This window comes from Rhinopithecus bieti, unplaced genomic scaffold, assembly GCF_001698545.2.
Source record: "Rhinopithecus bieti isolate Rb0 unplaced genomic scaffold, ASM169854v2 scaffold_12088, whole genome shotgun sequence".
Taxonomy (NCBI): Eukaryota; Metazoa; Chordata; class Mammalia; order Primates; family Cercopithecidae; genus Rhinopithecus; species Rhinopithecus bieti.
Genome location: NW_016807975.1, coordinates 4839329 through 4856415, shown reverse-complemented (window position 1 = coordinate 4856415; position 17087 = coordinate 4839329). Strand labels below are relative to the sequence as shown.

The 17087-nt window shown below is 38.8% G+C and overlaps 1 protein-coding gene across 1 annotated transcript in view; it reads right to left on the bottom strand.

Annotated features, from left to right (window-relative positions):
* ERP44 (endoplasmic reticulum protein 44) overlaps positions 1 to 17087 on the bottom strand; it is a 123478-nt gene that overhangs the window by 11325 nt on the left and 95066 nt on the right. The window contains exons 9-10 of the mRNA XM_017884332.1: positions 12122 to 12233; positions 11050 to 11191 (exon numbers count right to left, since the gene is read on the bottom strand). Of these exons, the coding sequence (XP_017739821.1) occupies positions 11050 to 11191; positions 12122 to 12233 (254 nt within the window). The remainder of the gene's footprint in view (positions 1 to 11049; positions 11192 to 12121; positions 12234 to 17087) is intronic.

Below are 17087 nucleotides of genomic sequence, written 5' to 3'. Positions count from 1 at the left end.
GNCAAAATAGACAAATGGGATCTAGTTAAACTAAAGAGCTTCTGCACAGCAAAAGAAACTACCATCAGAGTGACCAGGCAACCTACAGAATGGGAGAACATTTTTGCAAAGTACCCATCTGACAAAGGGCTAATATTCAGAATCTACAAATAACTTAAATTTACAAGAAAAAAATCAAACCCATTAAAAAGTGGGCAAAGGCTATGAACAGACACGTCTCAAAAGAAGACATTTATGCAGCCAACAGACACATGAAAAAATGCTCATCATCACTGATCATCAGAGAAATGCAAATCAAAACCACAATGAGATGCCATCTCACACCAGTTAGAATGGCGATCATTAAAAAATCAGGAAACAACAGGTGCTGGAGAGGATGTGGAGAAATATGAACACTTTTACACTGTTGGTGAGAGTGCAAACTAGTTCAACCATTGTGGAAGACAGTGTGGCGATTCCTCAAGGATCTAGAACTAGAAATACCATTTGACCTAGCCATCCCATTACTGGGTATATACCCAAAGGATTATAAATCATGCTGCTATGAAGACACATGCACACATGTTTACTGTGGCACTATTTACAATAGCGAAGACTTGGAACCAACCCAAATGTCCATCAATGATAGACTGTATTAAGAAAATGTGGCATATATACACCATGGAATACTACGCAGCCACAAAAAATGATGAGTTCATGTCCTTTGCAGGCACATGGATGAAGCTAGAAACCATCATTCTGAGCAAACTATCCCAAGGACAGAAAACCAAACACCGTGTGTTCTCACTCATAGGTGGGAATCGAACAATGAAAACACTTGGATACAAGACAGGGAACATCACACACCAGCACCTGGCGTGGGGTGGGGGGAGGGGGGAGGGATAGCATTAGGAGAAATACCTAATGTAAATGATGAGTTAATGGATGCAGCAAACCAACATGGCACATATATACATATGTAACAAACCTGCACGTTGTGCACATGTACCCTAGAGCTTAAAGTATAATTTAAAAAAAATCTATTACCATATTTGTATGTCTATTTCTGGACTCCCTCTCTTCTCTTCCATGGCTCTATGTACATAAAATTTCACCAATACTGCACTGTATTAATTACCTTAGATGTATATTGTGTCTTAAAACTAGGTAATGTGAATCCTCCAACTTTGTTTCTTTTTCAAAACAGTTTTAGCTAGTCGGGCTTAAGCTTTCCATATAAATTTTAGAATCTGGTTATCTATATCTACAATGAATCTAGCTGAGATTTTGACTGAGATCACATTAAATTTATAGGTCAAGTTGACTGTATTGAGTGTTGTAATCCATGAACACAGTATGCTTCCTCGTTTATTTTGGTTGTCTTGGATTTCCTTCAGCAGCATTTTGTAACTTTCAACATACAGATCCTGTACACATTTTGCTTGATTTATATCTAGGTAGTTTTGTTTTTTTCCTCCTTTTGGAGCTATTATAAATGGAACTTAAAACAAAATCCTGGTTTCCAATTGTTCATTGTCTTTGTATAGAAATAAAAGTGATGTTTTAAAAAGTTAACCTGTATACTGCTCAAATCACTTATTAGTTCTAGGAGGTTTTTAATAGATTTGTTGGTAATTTCTACACAGACAATCATGTTATATACAAAGAAAGTTACTTTTTTTATTTCTTTCAGGTCTGAATGCCTTCCATTTATTTTCTAGTTCTATTGTACTTGCTAGGATTTCCAGTACAATACTAAAAGAAGTGGTGAGATTGAACATCTTTGCCTAGTTCTCTATCATACAGGAAAAGCATTTGGTCCTTTATCATTAGATATGACATTAGCTGTAGGTCCTTTATAGATGCACTTTAAAAGACTGAAGTTTCCTTTTTTAAAAATCTCCCCAATCCCCATAACTCCCAGCCTCTGGTACCAACCATTCTACTCTCTACCTCTATGAGTTCAACTTTTAATATTCTGCATGAGTGAGATCATGCAGTATTTGTCTTTCTGTGCTTGACTTCTTATTCCACTTAATGTACTGTTCACTCCTGGTTCATTCATGTTGTTACAAATGACAGAATCTCATTCTTTTTTAAGGCTAAATAGTATCCCATTGTGTATATATAGCACCTTTTCTTTATCCATGCATCTGTAGACAGACACTTACATTGATTGCATATCTTGCCTATTGTGAACAATGCTGCAATGAACATAGGAGTGCAGATATTTCTTCAACAGACTGATTTCCTATCTTTTGGATAGATACCCAGTAGTGGGGTTGCTGGATCATAGGGTAGTTCTATTTTTATTTTTTTGAGGAAACTCCATACTGTTTTCCATAATGACTATACTAATCTCCATTTCCACCAACAGTGTGAAGGGTTCCCTTTATTCACACATTCTCACCACCACTTTTGTCTCTTTTATAATAGTCATCTTCTATGCTTTGCATATGGTTGGTTTGTCTCCACCAAATCTTTTGAAATTTTATCCCCAACATGGAGGTGCTGGTAGGTGTGGCCTAATGAGAGGTGTTTGGGTCATGGAGGCAGATCCCTCATGAATGGCTTGGTGCCATTCTCATGGTAGCTGAGTTCTTGCTCTAGTGAGATAGGACCAAATGCTTTTCCTGTATGATAGAGAAGCGAGCTCCCGGATCATACAGCTTAGCTGCAAGGCCGGCCAGTCCTGGTTTGCCAGTCTCTCCTTTCTGGGTGCCGGACCGTCCTCACACCTCTGAGCTCTTCCTGGTCTCTCCACAGCCTCCCCAGGAGCCCCGCTGTCCTGGCTCCCCTTCTTCCCTCTGTCTTGGCCAGGTTCTTTCCCCCATGTCTGCTCATCTTCACTCCTGCTGGAAAGCCGGTCAGGCTCGTGGTGAGATCTGTGCCTCCTGCTGTTATCCACATGGTGTCTTTGTGCTTCAGATTCTTTCTCTTGAGATCTCTCCACATCCCTGTGCTCTTTGTCACTGCCGCAGTGTGACCTTAACCCTTACTTCTTTCTCTGCAATTTTCTTTTTTTTTTTTTTGCATTTTTCTTTTTCCTCTTCCCGCAAACGTTTCTTTTCTCTTTCCTCCTCCGTTCTTAATCGCTTCTCTTCTCGAATTCTCTGCTTCTCTAATTTTCTATTTTTAATATATTCCAAAAGAGGTGTGGTTCTCCTAGCAATGAGCTCTCTTGTCTTCGCCTCCATCTCCCCCAGGAGTCTCAGGGTTGACACTGGTCTTCTCTTTCTCCACACAGTAGGTTTCTAAAAACTTCTTATATTCTTCATCCCAAGTTGGCGGCGAAAAACTCGAAGTAGTTGTGCGCGGGCAGCGGGCGCAGCCGCTCCTCCAGCAGCTCCTTGGGGGAGGCCCGTGGACAGACGGCAGATGACCACTTGCGGGGAGCGTGAAAAAATTCCCACTGCGGCGGGGCGTGGACATCGAGCTCGGGAGGCACCGCCTACAGTGCTAGAAGGCCCGGGCCCCACCACCCTCCCGGCCCCCGCCCTCCTCCCTCCGCACAGGGCCGCCTCCGATGTTGAGCATTTTTTCCATGCTTTGTTGGCCATTTGTGTGTCTTTTTGAGAATTTATGGTGTCAGTCCTTAGCCCACTTTTTGATTGGGAATTTTTTTTTTCTTACCTGATTTGAGTTCATTGTCGATCTGGATATAGTCCCTTTGTCAGATGTATAAGATTGTGAAATGTTTCTCCCCCACTCTGTGGGTTTGTCAAGCACCTTCTAACATCCTGACTGATGAGTGATGTTCCAGCAACTTTTTCATATACCTATTGGCTACTTGTATTCTTATTTTGAGAATGTTTATTCAGATGCCTTACCATTTTCAATCAGGTTGGTTTTCTACTATTGACTTGTTTGAATTCTTTATATATTTTAGTAAATTAACCCCTCATCAGAGTTATGGTTGCAAATCCTTTTTCCCATTCCTGTAGGGTTTGATTTTTTCACTTTGAGATTTCTTTCACTGTGCAGGAAGCTTTTTAGTTTGATGTAATCCAATTTTTCTATTTTGCTTTTATTGCCTGTGCTTTGGGGTCATATCCAAAAGTTTGTGGCCCCAGACTAATGTCACGAAGCTTTCCCCTGTTTCTTCAGTAACGCTACATAATTTCAGATCCTTATGTTAATATCTTTAATCTATTTTGAGATGATGATTTGTATTGGGGTGAGATGAGGGTCAATTTCATTCTTCTGCATGTGGAATATCCATTTACCCCACTCCTTCCTAGCACAATTTATTGAAGAGATCTCTTTTCTCTCAATCGTTTGGATGCTGGGAAAAGTGCACCTTTTGCACCTTTGTCAAAAATCAATTGACCATAACAGGGTCTCTAGTTTGCTAGGATTTTGTGACGGACTTTGCATCTATGTTCATCAAGGGATATTACCTGTAATTTTTTTCTGGCAGTGTCGTAGTCTGACCGTTTGAATGTGGTTTAAAGTGCGCTCCAGGCTAGTGCAGTGGCTCAATGTCTCTCAACCCAGTGCTTTGGAAAAGCGTAAGTAGGAGGATCACTTGAAAGGCAGGCCAGGAACTGAAAACCAGCTGGAAAAGAGCAAGAATCTGTCTCTACAAAAGCAAAAACAAAATTAAGCTGGCATGATGTCACATGCCTGTAATCCCACCTACTCGGGAGTCCTTGAGGTGAATTACTTGAAGCCCAGGATTTGAGGCTGCAGTGAGTTATATTGCACCCACTGCCACGCCCAGCCTGAAGCGATAAAGCAAGATTCCCGTATCAAAAAAAAAAAAAAAAAAGGTTTCTCCCTTCCTTCAATTTTTGGTAGTGTTAGAAAAATGGTCATCGGTCCTGGGCTTTTCTTTGATGGGAGACTTTTCATTACTGATCAATTTCTTATTTGTTATTGTTGCTGTAGGTCTGTTCAGATTTTCTGTTCATGATCAGCCTTGGTAGATTGTATGTGTCCTAGTATTTCTCTAGGTTATAATTTTGATTTTTTTTTTTTTTTTTTTTTTTTTTGACACATAATTATTCATAGTAGCCTCTTATTCTTTATATTTTTCGTGGTATCATTGTAATTCCCCTCTTTCTTTCTTATTTTATTTTTTGAGTCCTTCTCTCTTTTCTTCTAGCTACAATTTTTAAAATTTATCTTTTTTAAAAAACCAATTCATAGTTTGGTTGCTCTTTTCTAATTGTTTTTCCTAATTCAATTTCATTTATTTCTCCTGATCTTTATTATTTTCTTCCTTCTACTAAATTTGAGCTTGGTTTTGTTCTTTTACTAGTTCCTTGAGATACAATGTTAGGTTGTTTGAGATCTTTCTTGTTTTTCTGATGTTAGGTGTTTATTGCTGTTAAAACTAACTTCCTAAAACTAATTTTTGCTGCTTCCGTAAGTTTTGTTTGGTATGTTGTATTTCTATTTTCATTTTTCACAGAGATATTTCTAAAATTTCCTTTTAATTTTCTTCTTTGCTCCACTGGTTGTTCAGGAACATGTTTGATTTCCATGTATTTGTGAATTTTCCAATTTAACTCCCAATTAATTGGATTTCCTAGCTTCTACCCATTGTGTCAGAAAAAGATATTTGATATATTTTAATCTTCTTAAATTGATAAACTTGGTTTGTGGCCTAACATATGATCCTATAACCTAAGAATGTTCCATGGGCACTTGGAAGAGTATCTTGCTCAGTTGAATAGAATTTCTATATAGGTCTGTTAGGTCCATTTGAGCTAAAACTGTTGAAATCCAAACTTTCCCTGTTTTCCGTCTGGATGATGTGGCCCTTGCTGAAAGTGGGTATGAAGTCTCTATTATTAACGTATTATGAGTCTCCTTCAGATCGTATTAATCTTTTCTTTATATATTTTGGGTGTTCCAATGTGCATGCCATATATATTGATTATTATAACCTCCTTGCTGGAATTGACCCCTTTATCAATTATACAATACCTTTTTTACAGTTTTTGAACCTAAATGCTATATAATTTATGGCACCCTGCCTCTCTTTTGGTTTCCATGTCCAGAATATCTTTTAAACCTTTCCTTCACTTAGTCTACCTGTGTCCCCTTATAGGTGGAAGTGGAATCTCTTGTAGGCAGTTTATACTTGGTATTGGTTTTTTATCCATTAGTCACTCTATGTCTTTGATTGAGAATTTAAGCCATTAACATTCAAAATAATATTGATGGGTAAAGACTTACTACTGCCATTTTGTAATTATTCCACTGTTGTTTGTAGATCCTTTGTGCTTTCTTCCTCTCCTCTTGTCTGCCCTTTGTGCATTAGGTGATTTTCTCTAGTGGTATGACTTTATTCCTTATTTTTATACTTTTGATTTTATTTACTAAAGTTTTTTTTTGCTTTGTGGTCACCAATGAGATTTTGTACATAAAATATAATTATATATAGTGTATTAATTTTTATTTTATTTTGTATATTTCTTCACTAATGTCCCCTGTGCTCATAACAGGCTATTAAGCTGATAAAACATTTAGGGAGGCCGAGCGGGCCGGATCACGAGGTGAGGAGATCAAAGACCATCCTGGCTAACATTGGTGAAAACCCAAAATCCTCTACTAAAAAATACAAAAAACTAGGCCAGGCCAAGGTGGCCAGGCGCCTGTAAGTCCCAGCTACTCGGGAGGCTGGGCAGGAGAATGCGTAAACCACGGGAGGCGGAGCTTGCAGTAAGCTTGAGTCGGCACTGCACTCCAGCCTGGGTGACAAAGCAAGACTCCGTCTCAAAAAACAAAAAAAAAAAAAAAAAAAAAATTATCACATAAAAAAAAAAACACTACACTTTTACTCTACCCTCCTCACATTTTAAATTTCTGGTGTCATAATTTACATCTTTTTATACTGTGTATCCCTAAAATTATTGTAGCTATTATTATTTTAATAGTTCTGTCTTTTATCCTTCATACCAAAGCTATAAGTGATTTATATACCACAATTACAGGCTTAGAGTATTCTGAATTTGACTGTATACTTACTTTCACCATTGAGTTTTATACTTTCATGTTTTCATGTTAGTACTTACTGTCCTTTTCTTTCAGCCTGAAGAACTCCCTTTTAGCATTCCTTTTAAGATAGGTCTGATGAAACTCCCTCAGCTTTTGTTCATCTGGGAAAGTCTTTAGCTCTCTTTCATTTCTGAAGGACAGCTTTCCTAGGTATTAATATAATATTGCTCGTTGGCAGTTTTCTTCCTTAAGTACTTTTGAACATATCATCTCACTCTCTTCTAGTCTATAAGGATTCTGCTGAGAAAACTGCTGCTAGCTGTATTGGAACTCCTTTACATGTCATTTGCTCTTCTCTTGCTGCTTTCAGAATCTCTCTGTCCTTGATTTTCAACAGTTTATGTGTTGGTGTAGTCTTTGAACTAAAGCTGATTGGAGTTCTTTGACCTTCCTGTACCTAGATACTTATACCTTTCCTCAGATTTGCAAAGCTTTTCTCATTTTAAATAAGCTTTCTACCCCTTTGTTTCTCCTTTCTCCTTCATTTACTCCTATAACTTGAATATTTACTCTTTTGGTGCTGTCCCATTAATTCCGTAAACTTTCTTCATTCTTTTTTTCTTCTTTCACTGTATGTTTTCAAATAACCTGTATATTCAGGTTTAAATTCTTTCTTCTAATTGTTCAATTCTGTTGGTGATGCTGTTACATTTTCTTTTCATTCATTGTGTTCTTCAGCTCTAGAATTTGTTTAATTTTTAATAAATATATAATTTCAATCTCTCTGGTAAACTTCTCATTTTGGTAACTTGTTTTCCTGATTTCATTGAATTCTCAGTATTTTCTTGAAGTTCATGGATGTTACTTTTTAAAACAATGATTTTGAATTCTTTGTCAGGCAGTTCATACATCTCTATTTCTTTGGGTCAGCTTCTGGGAGATTATTGTGCTCTTTGGGTGATGTTACGTTTATGTCTCCTTGGTTTTTCATTTTTTATTGCCTTACATTGATGTCTGGGCATTTGAAGATGTAGAGACTTATTTTAGTCTTTGACTTGCTTTGTCTGGGAAAGCCCTTCACTAGTCAGTCCATTCAGGGATTCTAGTCCAGCTGCCTGGTATGGTTCATAGGTTGGCTTGCTCTTAAGTGTCTTCACACTGGCTGGCCTGGTGCCTGGGTCAGCAAGGGGGTGAGCTCGGTGCCTGGTTCCATGGAGTTAAGCCTGAAACTTGGGTCCACTGGAGTGGACCTGTTGACTGGTTCTGTGGAATGGGCCTGCGTCTAACAGGGTAGGCCTGAAGCCTGGGTCCACTAGAGCTAACCTGGCACTGGGGTGGGCCTTGAGCCTGAGTCTGCAGGGGCCAGCCAGGCACTGGGATGAGCCTGGTGCTTGGGTCCACTGGGATAGGCTGAGTCTATGGGAGTGGGTCTGGGTCAAGAGTCCACAGGGGACTGGCCTGGAGCCTGGGTCTGCAGAGGTAGTCCTGGAGCCTCTGTCTGTGGAGACTGGCCTAGAACCAGGGCCTACTAGGGTGAACTTGGAGTCTGTGTTTACTGGAGCAAACCTAGATCTTAGGTCTTTGGAACCTGCAGTTGACCTAGTGCTGGGGCAGATGTGGAATCAGGATCTATGACAGCTTGTCTGGAGTGTAGGATCATGGTTGCTGGCCTGGTATCTGAAGCCACTGAGGCTGGCTGAAAGCCTAGGGCTTTGGAGTCTGGCTAGAGCCTGGGACCACTTGTGTTGGCCTGGAGGCTGAGTGTGTAGGTGCTGGCCTGGAGTCAGGTCTGCAAAGTCTAGCCTGCGTCCTGAGGCTTCAGGGGCCAGTCTGAAACCTGGATCCACAAGTATGGTCCTAGAACTTGGGTCCATGGAGGCTGGTCCATCACTGGAGTCTACTAGGATAAGCCTAAACCCTGGGTCTGTGGGTGCTAGCCTGATGATTAGGGCTGAGGGCAGCTGGTCTGGAGCCTGGAGTCACTGGGATTGGCCTGGTGCTGGAGTAGATCCAGAGACTGAGTCTGCTGGGCAGGCCTGGGGCCTGCAGCTTTGGAATCCAACCTGGGGCTTTGAGATCTAGCATGGCACCAGGGTGGGACTAAATGCTCGGTCCATGGGTACCAGCCTGGAGTCTGGGGCTACAGAAGCCTTTCTGGCACTGAGTTTTACCAGGACAAGCCAAGTGTTAGGGTCTGAGGAAAAGTTTAGTGCTAACTTCCTTCTCCTTTCCCCACATGAAGGGTATCTCTCTCCATACTGTGCTGCCTGGGGTTGGGTGAGGGGTGGTGCAAGTAGTATAAAACTGTCCTTTTTAGACTGTTCAATGCATCATTTCTTTACTACACTCAGGTACTATAATCTCTGACCTGGTTTCCTTAGCTCTTGTAAAGGTATTTTTGTGCATGGATGTATGTTCAACTTGATATTTCTGTGTGAGAGGAACATGGAAAGTCCTTTTCTATCATCTTGCTGATGTCCACTGAGATTAACTTTCCTAATCAACTCTTGACTAGATTACTGAACAGTCACCTAGATTTTATTTTGACCCCCTCTAATCTATTCTCCAGATTGCAGCCAGAGTAATCTTTAAAAAACAATCTGATTATGTCACTCTCTGATTAAAACCTTTCATTAGCTCTTCATGGTTTTCAGGATAAAGTCAAAATTCCTTAACACAGCATGTAAGGACTTTCATGAATTAGTTCTCTTGACCTCATCCCTCAGCATTCGCCTTTCCACTTATACTCACCAACAGCGCTTGAACTTGTTCCTGCCAATGTCACCTTTCTCTAAGCCCTGTCTCCTTCTCACCTCCGGGATAAACTTCTACAAAACTTTATACCTACCTTGGGCATCAATATCGCCAGAAATCCTGGATCAGGTACTACTCTGTTGATCTCTTGTCAGAGCACTTATCCCTTAATAAAACATAATTGCCTGTTAACCTGGTTGTCCCTTTCCTCCACTTGGTTATGAGTTCTCTGAGGGCAGGGACCCAGTCTCAGTAAAAACCCTTGGTTCTTAGCACAATGTCTGTCATACAGAAGAGATAGCTAAATATTTAATGAATTGATAGGTTGAATGCTATCTTTCTGAGCATAGATAAAGTAAGAACAACTAAGATTTGTTACTACTTTATGGTTTATAACATAATCATTATCTCTCATCAATTTTTATAACAATCCCATTAGGTAGGTGGTATCATTAACCATTTTTTATATATGAAGAAACAAGAACAGAGAAGTTAAGTGACTTTCCCAAGGTAGGACTCAAATCTAGGCTTCCTAGATAATTTTAGGATTGGGAATCTTCTACCAAACAACCACATCTCCACTGAAATATTTAGAACTGAGTGGGGTAATTCATTCTGCCATAGGACTACAAATCATCCTCTGTGTAATTTAATCTTTTGAGATAAAAATGGCATTTAAATGAATTTTCAAAATAAAATGTCTAATTTGAATACCTGTATTGCTTAAACTTTTCATATAAAAAAATCTACATTTTTAACCACTGTATTTAACACCTCACAAAGCTGATAAAAATTCAGTATCTGTAGTACCTACAAAGCTTATACATATATTAATACTATAAATATCTGAGAATTGAGTCAGAAAGCTTACCTATTCTTGGAACAGTTCATAGCTATATGCCATTAGAAATGCCTAGTAAAAGATTCATAAATACTACTAATGTTCTTGCTAGGTGCAGTCACGAATGAACAGCACTATTACACAATTTCCTTTACCCTGCCCGAAGGTTATAAGCTATTTTTCTTGATGTGCTTGGCAAAGACCAAACTCAGTATAGAGCTAATTTCTCACAAGACAAAAATGTTCTTTGAGAGACTGATTCCCAAGCATTAATCATTAATCATCCAAGCATTCATTATCAATCCTAATCACTTAATGTTGGTATTTCTACAAGGGTATATCATAATGTTCATAATTATACCACACTCTATAGTGAAAAAAAAGCAGCAGTCACCCAAACCTCTCCCATCCAGTTAACAGAGTCCTACTGTTCCAACATAGGATTATTTAAAATATTAAAACAACTATTTTAAGTTCATTTTTGAGACACATCTCAGTAATTTTTAAAAAACAAAATGAATACTTACAATACATCTTTGAAGTTTCCAAACACATACATATGCCTAAAGCTGTCAATAGCGATTACAGGACAATCTGCTGGAGTTTTCTGTATGTGCAGAAGAGGATGTCTAAATTTGTCACAATCGGCATGTAAAAAGTTTATTGTACCTTTTAAAACAAAAAGAATTTTGAGAGGTAAATTCAAATTTTCTTGATAGTATTTTCATAAGATTGCAAGCTCACAAAAAGTGACATACTAAAAAAGCACCCCAACATTCTTAACAGTAATATAGATCAGAAAAACTAAAACCTAAATATCTAACACTTAAAATAGGTAGGCTTTTAGTTCTTAGGGCACGAAGTATAACTTCTTTAGAAATCATATTGACTTAGCCCACATTTGAAGGTTATAATGAATGTTTTACTTTCCTTAAATGGGCAATCATTTACTTTGCGGATTACCAGGTTCTAGGCAGGAAGTTCAAATTGATATATGAGCCATTCTCATGGGACCATTTTCATACCAGCCTATTCCAGCCGTACTGGTTGATTTTTAGTCGAATTCAACCTGCAAGATAGTATGTGACTAAAATGGGCAGCTCTATACAGTAACTTTAGTTTATTTTGTTTGACTTTGTTCCCCAACTACAGAGGAAAAGCTGGTGATACCTCAAATTCCATTAAATGCTTTGGAGAAATCCACAGACAACTACTCAACTTTCTTTCATTTAGAAATAAACGCTAATCAGACTGTGTACGCTCTCTCAGTAATATCTCTGGGAATGTCCATCGGAAAAGGAGTCAGACAAGCAATGAAAGAAAGTGCCCAGAACTAATGCTCATTCATGACCCTGCTTTTCATGAACTTTGATTTTTCTCTCCAAAATAGTAATGGTTAGAAGACAAACAAAAAACACTACTTCGCTCTACTATTATTATTGCTCTACTAACGCCTCCTTACTGTCACATTTGAATGCACTAAAATAAAGTTTTAACCCAAATATGTTTATGTGATTTGAAAATAATGGGAGGGGAGACGATGAAAGGGGGAAAAAAGAGAGAAAGAAATGATGAAAATAAACACCTTAATCTGTCTACCTTTTTCACTTATTAATTGCCGAGCTACTTCATTCTGGAATATTTCTAAACTTTCTGTATCTTCTTTCATGTGAAAGAGTATGAGAAAAGGCAGTCCTTCTTCTGTCAATTCCTGTAGAGAGAAGCATTCAATGAGAATTATCAGGCTTCTCCATTCAGTTGCAGCTATTTTCTAGGTAGGAACAATTTTGAACCTGACCCATGTAATGCAATAGTTGTAATATCCCAGGGGGGAAAAAAAAGGCTCAGTGGTGTGAATAAACATTAGCCTGAAAGGAAGACTGAATTCACTCCCCTCCCCACCTCAAGTACCCAGGCAGTCAGAGGATCCACATGCCCTGCTTTGCTGCAGAAACTGATCTGCCTTAAAGGAACCACTGTCTGTCAGCCAGTATGGGATACGAGGACTCAGGGTGAGGCTGTTGAACTCATGACATATAGAGGTGAACTATGCTGGTTCTTTACCAAGGCATTAATTTTAGGGTAGGGTAAACATGACCAGTATTTTCAGTCTTCACAAGTAACACTGAAAACTGAGTATATCAGCAATAAATAAATCTGATTTGCAAATTTTTTTGTATTCTAAGGTTGCAAAAACTATTACACTTACATATAAAACTTAACCAAAGCTGAAGTGTTTTATCCAGGGTAAAAGACAAAACTCCATTATTTACTAATTTTCAACCAATACAATTATTAACAAATACCTGCCCCTATATATTTTATATATCTCTTTATACACATACAAAAGTACCTTGAAAATTATAAAATGCTATTAAAATTTTATTGTTGTAACTGGAGAATAATACAATGAGTAGTCATGATTAAATGAAATGTGATACGTAGATAGATTTAATCATTTGTTCTCCCCAACAAATGCTAAGTTCTGAGTCATCAGAAAAAGTCCAGAAAGGGTCTCAAAACAAAATTATTTTCATCAACTATCCTTTTGAGGCTCTCTCCATAAATTTAGGAACTACCTCACCAGAAAGTACAAATGTACTTTATTTAAAAAAAAAAAAACTGAAACTGGGACCTATTTTACAAGATTAAAAGTTTTCTTCTGGTTCTCATCTCCATATTTAAGCCTGTTTCACTTGTATATAAGATCAATTATTAAGCCTCTTGTTACACTTATTTTTTAAAAAACTGCAATACAATTAGCATACCATAAATTTCACCACCGTTTCTTGGAGACAGGGTCTCACTCTGTCACCCAGGCTGGAGTACAGCCTCAACCTCCCCAGGCTCAGGTGATCCTCCCACCTCAGCCTCCCAAATAGTGAGGACTACAAACATGCATGACCATGCCCAGTTCATTTTTGTTATTTTTTGTAGAGATGGGATTTCGACATGTTGCCCAGGTTGGTCTCAAACTCCTGGGCTCAAGCAATCTGCCTGCCTCAGCCTCAACAAAGTGCTGGAATTACAGGTATGAGGCCACACACCTAGTCCATCATTTTTAAGTGTACAATTTTGTGGTTTTAACTATATTCACAAGGTTGTGCAAACATCACCACTAATTACAGAGTTTTTTCTTTTTTTCTTGAGACGGAATCTCACTCTGTAGCCCAAGCCGGAGTGCAGTGGTGCGATCTTAACTCACTGTAACCTCTGCTTCCCATGTTCAAGTGATTCTCCTGCCTCAGCCTCCTGAGTAGATGGGACAACAGGCGTACACCACCATGCCCAGCTAATTTTTTTGTATTTTTAGTAGAGACGGGGTTTCAACATTTTAGCCAGGATGGTCTTGATCTCCTCACCTCATGATCTGTCCCCCTCAGCCTCCCAAAGTGCTGGGATTACAGGCATGAGCCACTGCGCCCACCCTAGAACATTTTTTATCACTTCAAAAAGAAACCACATACCCATTAGTAGCGATTCCCATTTCCCCTCTCCCCACCCCCTGGCATCACATTAATCTTTTAGTAAGCTGATTTTTTTTTCCTCATCTTTTATCTCTTGGACTCCCATTTTTTCTTCCACCATCCATTAACTGATGCTGGTCTCGATGGTTGTCTTTGGATTCTCTGCTCTAGCCTGACAACTTCATGTAGTTCAACAGTTTGGATCACTACTTCTGATCACTTATCTGTGTCTACAAGCCCAGCTCCAGTACAGAATCCAAGCCTAGGTTTCCATCTGCCTGCTTAACATCTCCATTTCAAATTCTAAACAAGTACCTTAAATACTCAAACTACTGCCTAGTCCCCTCCTGTCTAACCTCCTTCTCCTATCTCCCCATTTTCTTTAGTACTTCTACTTCTCTCTTAGCACTTTTCTTTTCAGGATGTAGTGCCTCTTCTCTAAAGCCATCTCTCATTCCACCCCATCCCTGTCAAAGGAAAATTCTTTTTTCTAAACTCCAAGAGTATTTTATCAGTGGAAAATTCTTTCTTCTAATCTCCAAGAGCATTTTATCAATGCCCCTCATGTGGAATGGGGCATGACTTTGTGTTACATTATCTGTACATATGAAATATTAAACTGAAAACCCCTTGAAGACAATCTTACTTCATTTCTGTTTTGCTCACAATCAACATATGTCAATAAATAAACAAATGCTTCTAAATAGGTGGTAATGTATGCTGCTTAGGCTTCCAAGTTTACCTATGTCCATACAAGCATATTCTTTACCAAACAAATGTTAAAAGATTGAGAAGAATATCAAGATAACCAGATTTACAGGAAACAGATATTTCCCCACAGATTAAATGATTTAATGGTTGGTTAAATGGTTAAATGGTTGGTTACAACATAACAAATCTCAAGAAGTATTAAATGTGCTGACAACCACGGGGAAGGGCGCTACCCTGTTTCATTGTTTAAGATTTTCCAGGTCGGGCGCGGTGGCTCAAGCCTGTAATCCCAGCACTTTGGGAGGCTGAGACGGGCGGATCACGAGGTCAGGAGATGGAGACCATCCTGGCTAACACTGTGAAACCCCGTCTCTACCAAAAAATACAAAACACTAGCCGGGCGAGGTGGCGGGCGCCTGTAGTCCCAGCTACTCGGGAGGCTGAGGCAGGAGAATGGCGTGAACCTGGGAGGCGGAGCTTGCAGTGAGCTGAGATCTGGCCACTGCACTCCAGCCCTGGCGACAGAGTGAGACTCCGTCTCAAAAAAAAAAAAAAGATTTTCCAGGTCTACACCTTTAAATCTGGTTTTAAAAATTATCCCTGAAAGAACTGCCAGAGCAGGCAAATAGTCATGACAAATTCTTAAATTTTCCTGGGCCTCTGAGGACTAAATGAGTGAATGCAAATTGTCTTAAAAAATGTAAGTAATCCAACTAAACATACCTGAGGCCTACAGAAGTAAGAAAACCAGGGACAGGCTGGGCGCAATGGCTCACACCTGTAATCCCAGCACTTTAGGAGGCTGAGGCGAGTGGGTCACCTGAGGTCAGGAGTTCAAGACCAGCCTGACCAACATGGTGAAACCCTGTCTCTACTAAAAATATAAAAATTAGTTGGGCGTGGTGGCAGACACCTGTACTCCGAGCTACTCTTTCAAGGCTGAGGCAGGAGAATCCCTTGACCCTGGGAGGTGGAGGTTATAGTGAGCCAAGATCGCACCACTGCATGCCAGCCTGAGTGACAAGAGCGAAACTCCATCTCAAAAAAAAAAGGAGTGTGGGGGGGAGCTAGGACATTCATTTGATAAACTGTAAGCAGAAAGAGTCTAATCCACCCTCTCTTTCAAAACCAAGTTTAAGATCAAAATGGAAAAGACTAACAATTCAGATATAAATAAATATTTTTTAAATGTTTACTTTCTTAAAGTTTGATTTAAAGTACCTCAAACATTCTGCTTTACAATTGCTTGTCTTAACTATTCTATTAATAAATTCTAAGTTTTTTTTTTTTTTTAATAAGTATGAATGTGCGTTAAAAAGCAGAGGGAGCTTAAATCCCAATCTCTTCTAGGCTGCTGGTACTATAAAATTATGACACACCACTGACACCTTGTGGCCAAACACTCAAATTGTAGGAGCAGTATTTTGAATTCCGTGAAATGTCTTGCAGTCCACTTTAAAATGCTATTAATGACAGGAAAGAGATGGAAGCAAGACAAGATTATGTGTGCTACATCCAATCTATATATCCAGTATTAAAAAGAAAAGAATACAAAATTGAGTGCATTGCACACAGAAGGGTATTATTCAATGAAAAATAAGAATTATGTATACTCTAGTGAAATTTTTTTACTTTGCCTTGCAATGAGAAATGGTTTGAAAGCCACTATTTGATCCAAACATTTGAATTCCTGTACCTGAGCATCCAGTGTGTCATGGGGGTTAATGACACACAATTAAAGATTGAAAGACACCCAATCTGAGCATATTTATTCAAACCATCTCAAAAAACTGCAATGACTTAAGATGCATCTTAACAATATGCATTACTCAGAATCCAGGAAAATACTACTTTGAGAAGAAGGTTCAAAAATAACACTGAAAGAAGCAACAGAACATTACTGAACAAAAAAATACTCTGGTCACTAAGAATGGTCTCCAAGTGCCAAGCTGTCACACAGAAATAAAGGTTGAGTATCTCTTATTCAAAATGCCTGGGATCAGAAGTGTTTTGGATTTTGAAATATTTCCATTATTCTTAACACTTCAGCATCCCTAATCTAAAAATATAAAATGCTCCAAGAGTGTCATGGAGGTACTCAAAACATTTTGGATTTTGGAGCATTTCAGATTCCAGATTTTCAAATTAGGAATACTCTCTGAAATTCTAAAAAACTAGGGAAAAGGAAGCAGAATCAAAGAATCGCACGAACAAAAGAAACCAGAAAACTTGGTAAAGCAACTTCTTTAAACCAAAAAAAGAGACTTTGCAAGAAAAGGCTTGTGTTAGAATTTTCACTCAAAAGTCTTCTATAATTCAAAATTCCAAAATATTTTAAAATATGGCATTGCATTAAGATAATAACCAGTGCAATAGAGCCTGATAAG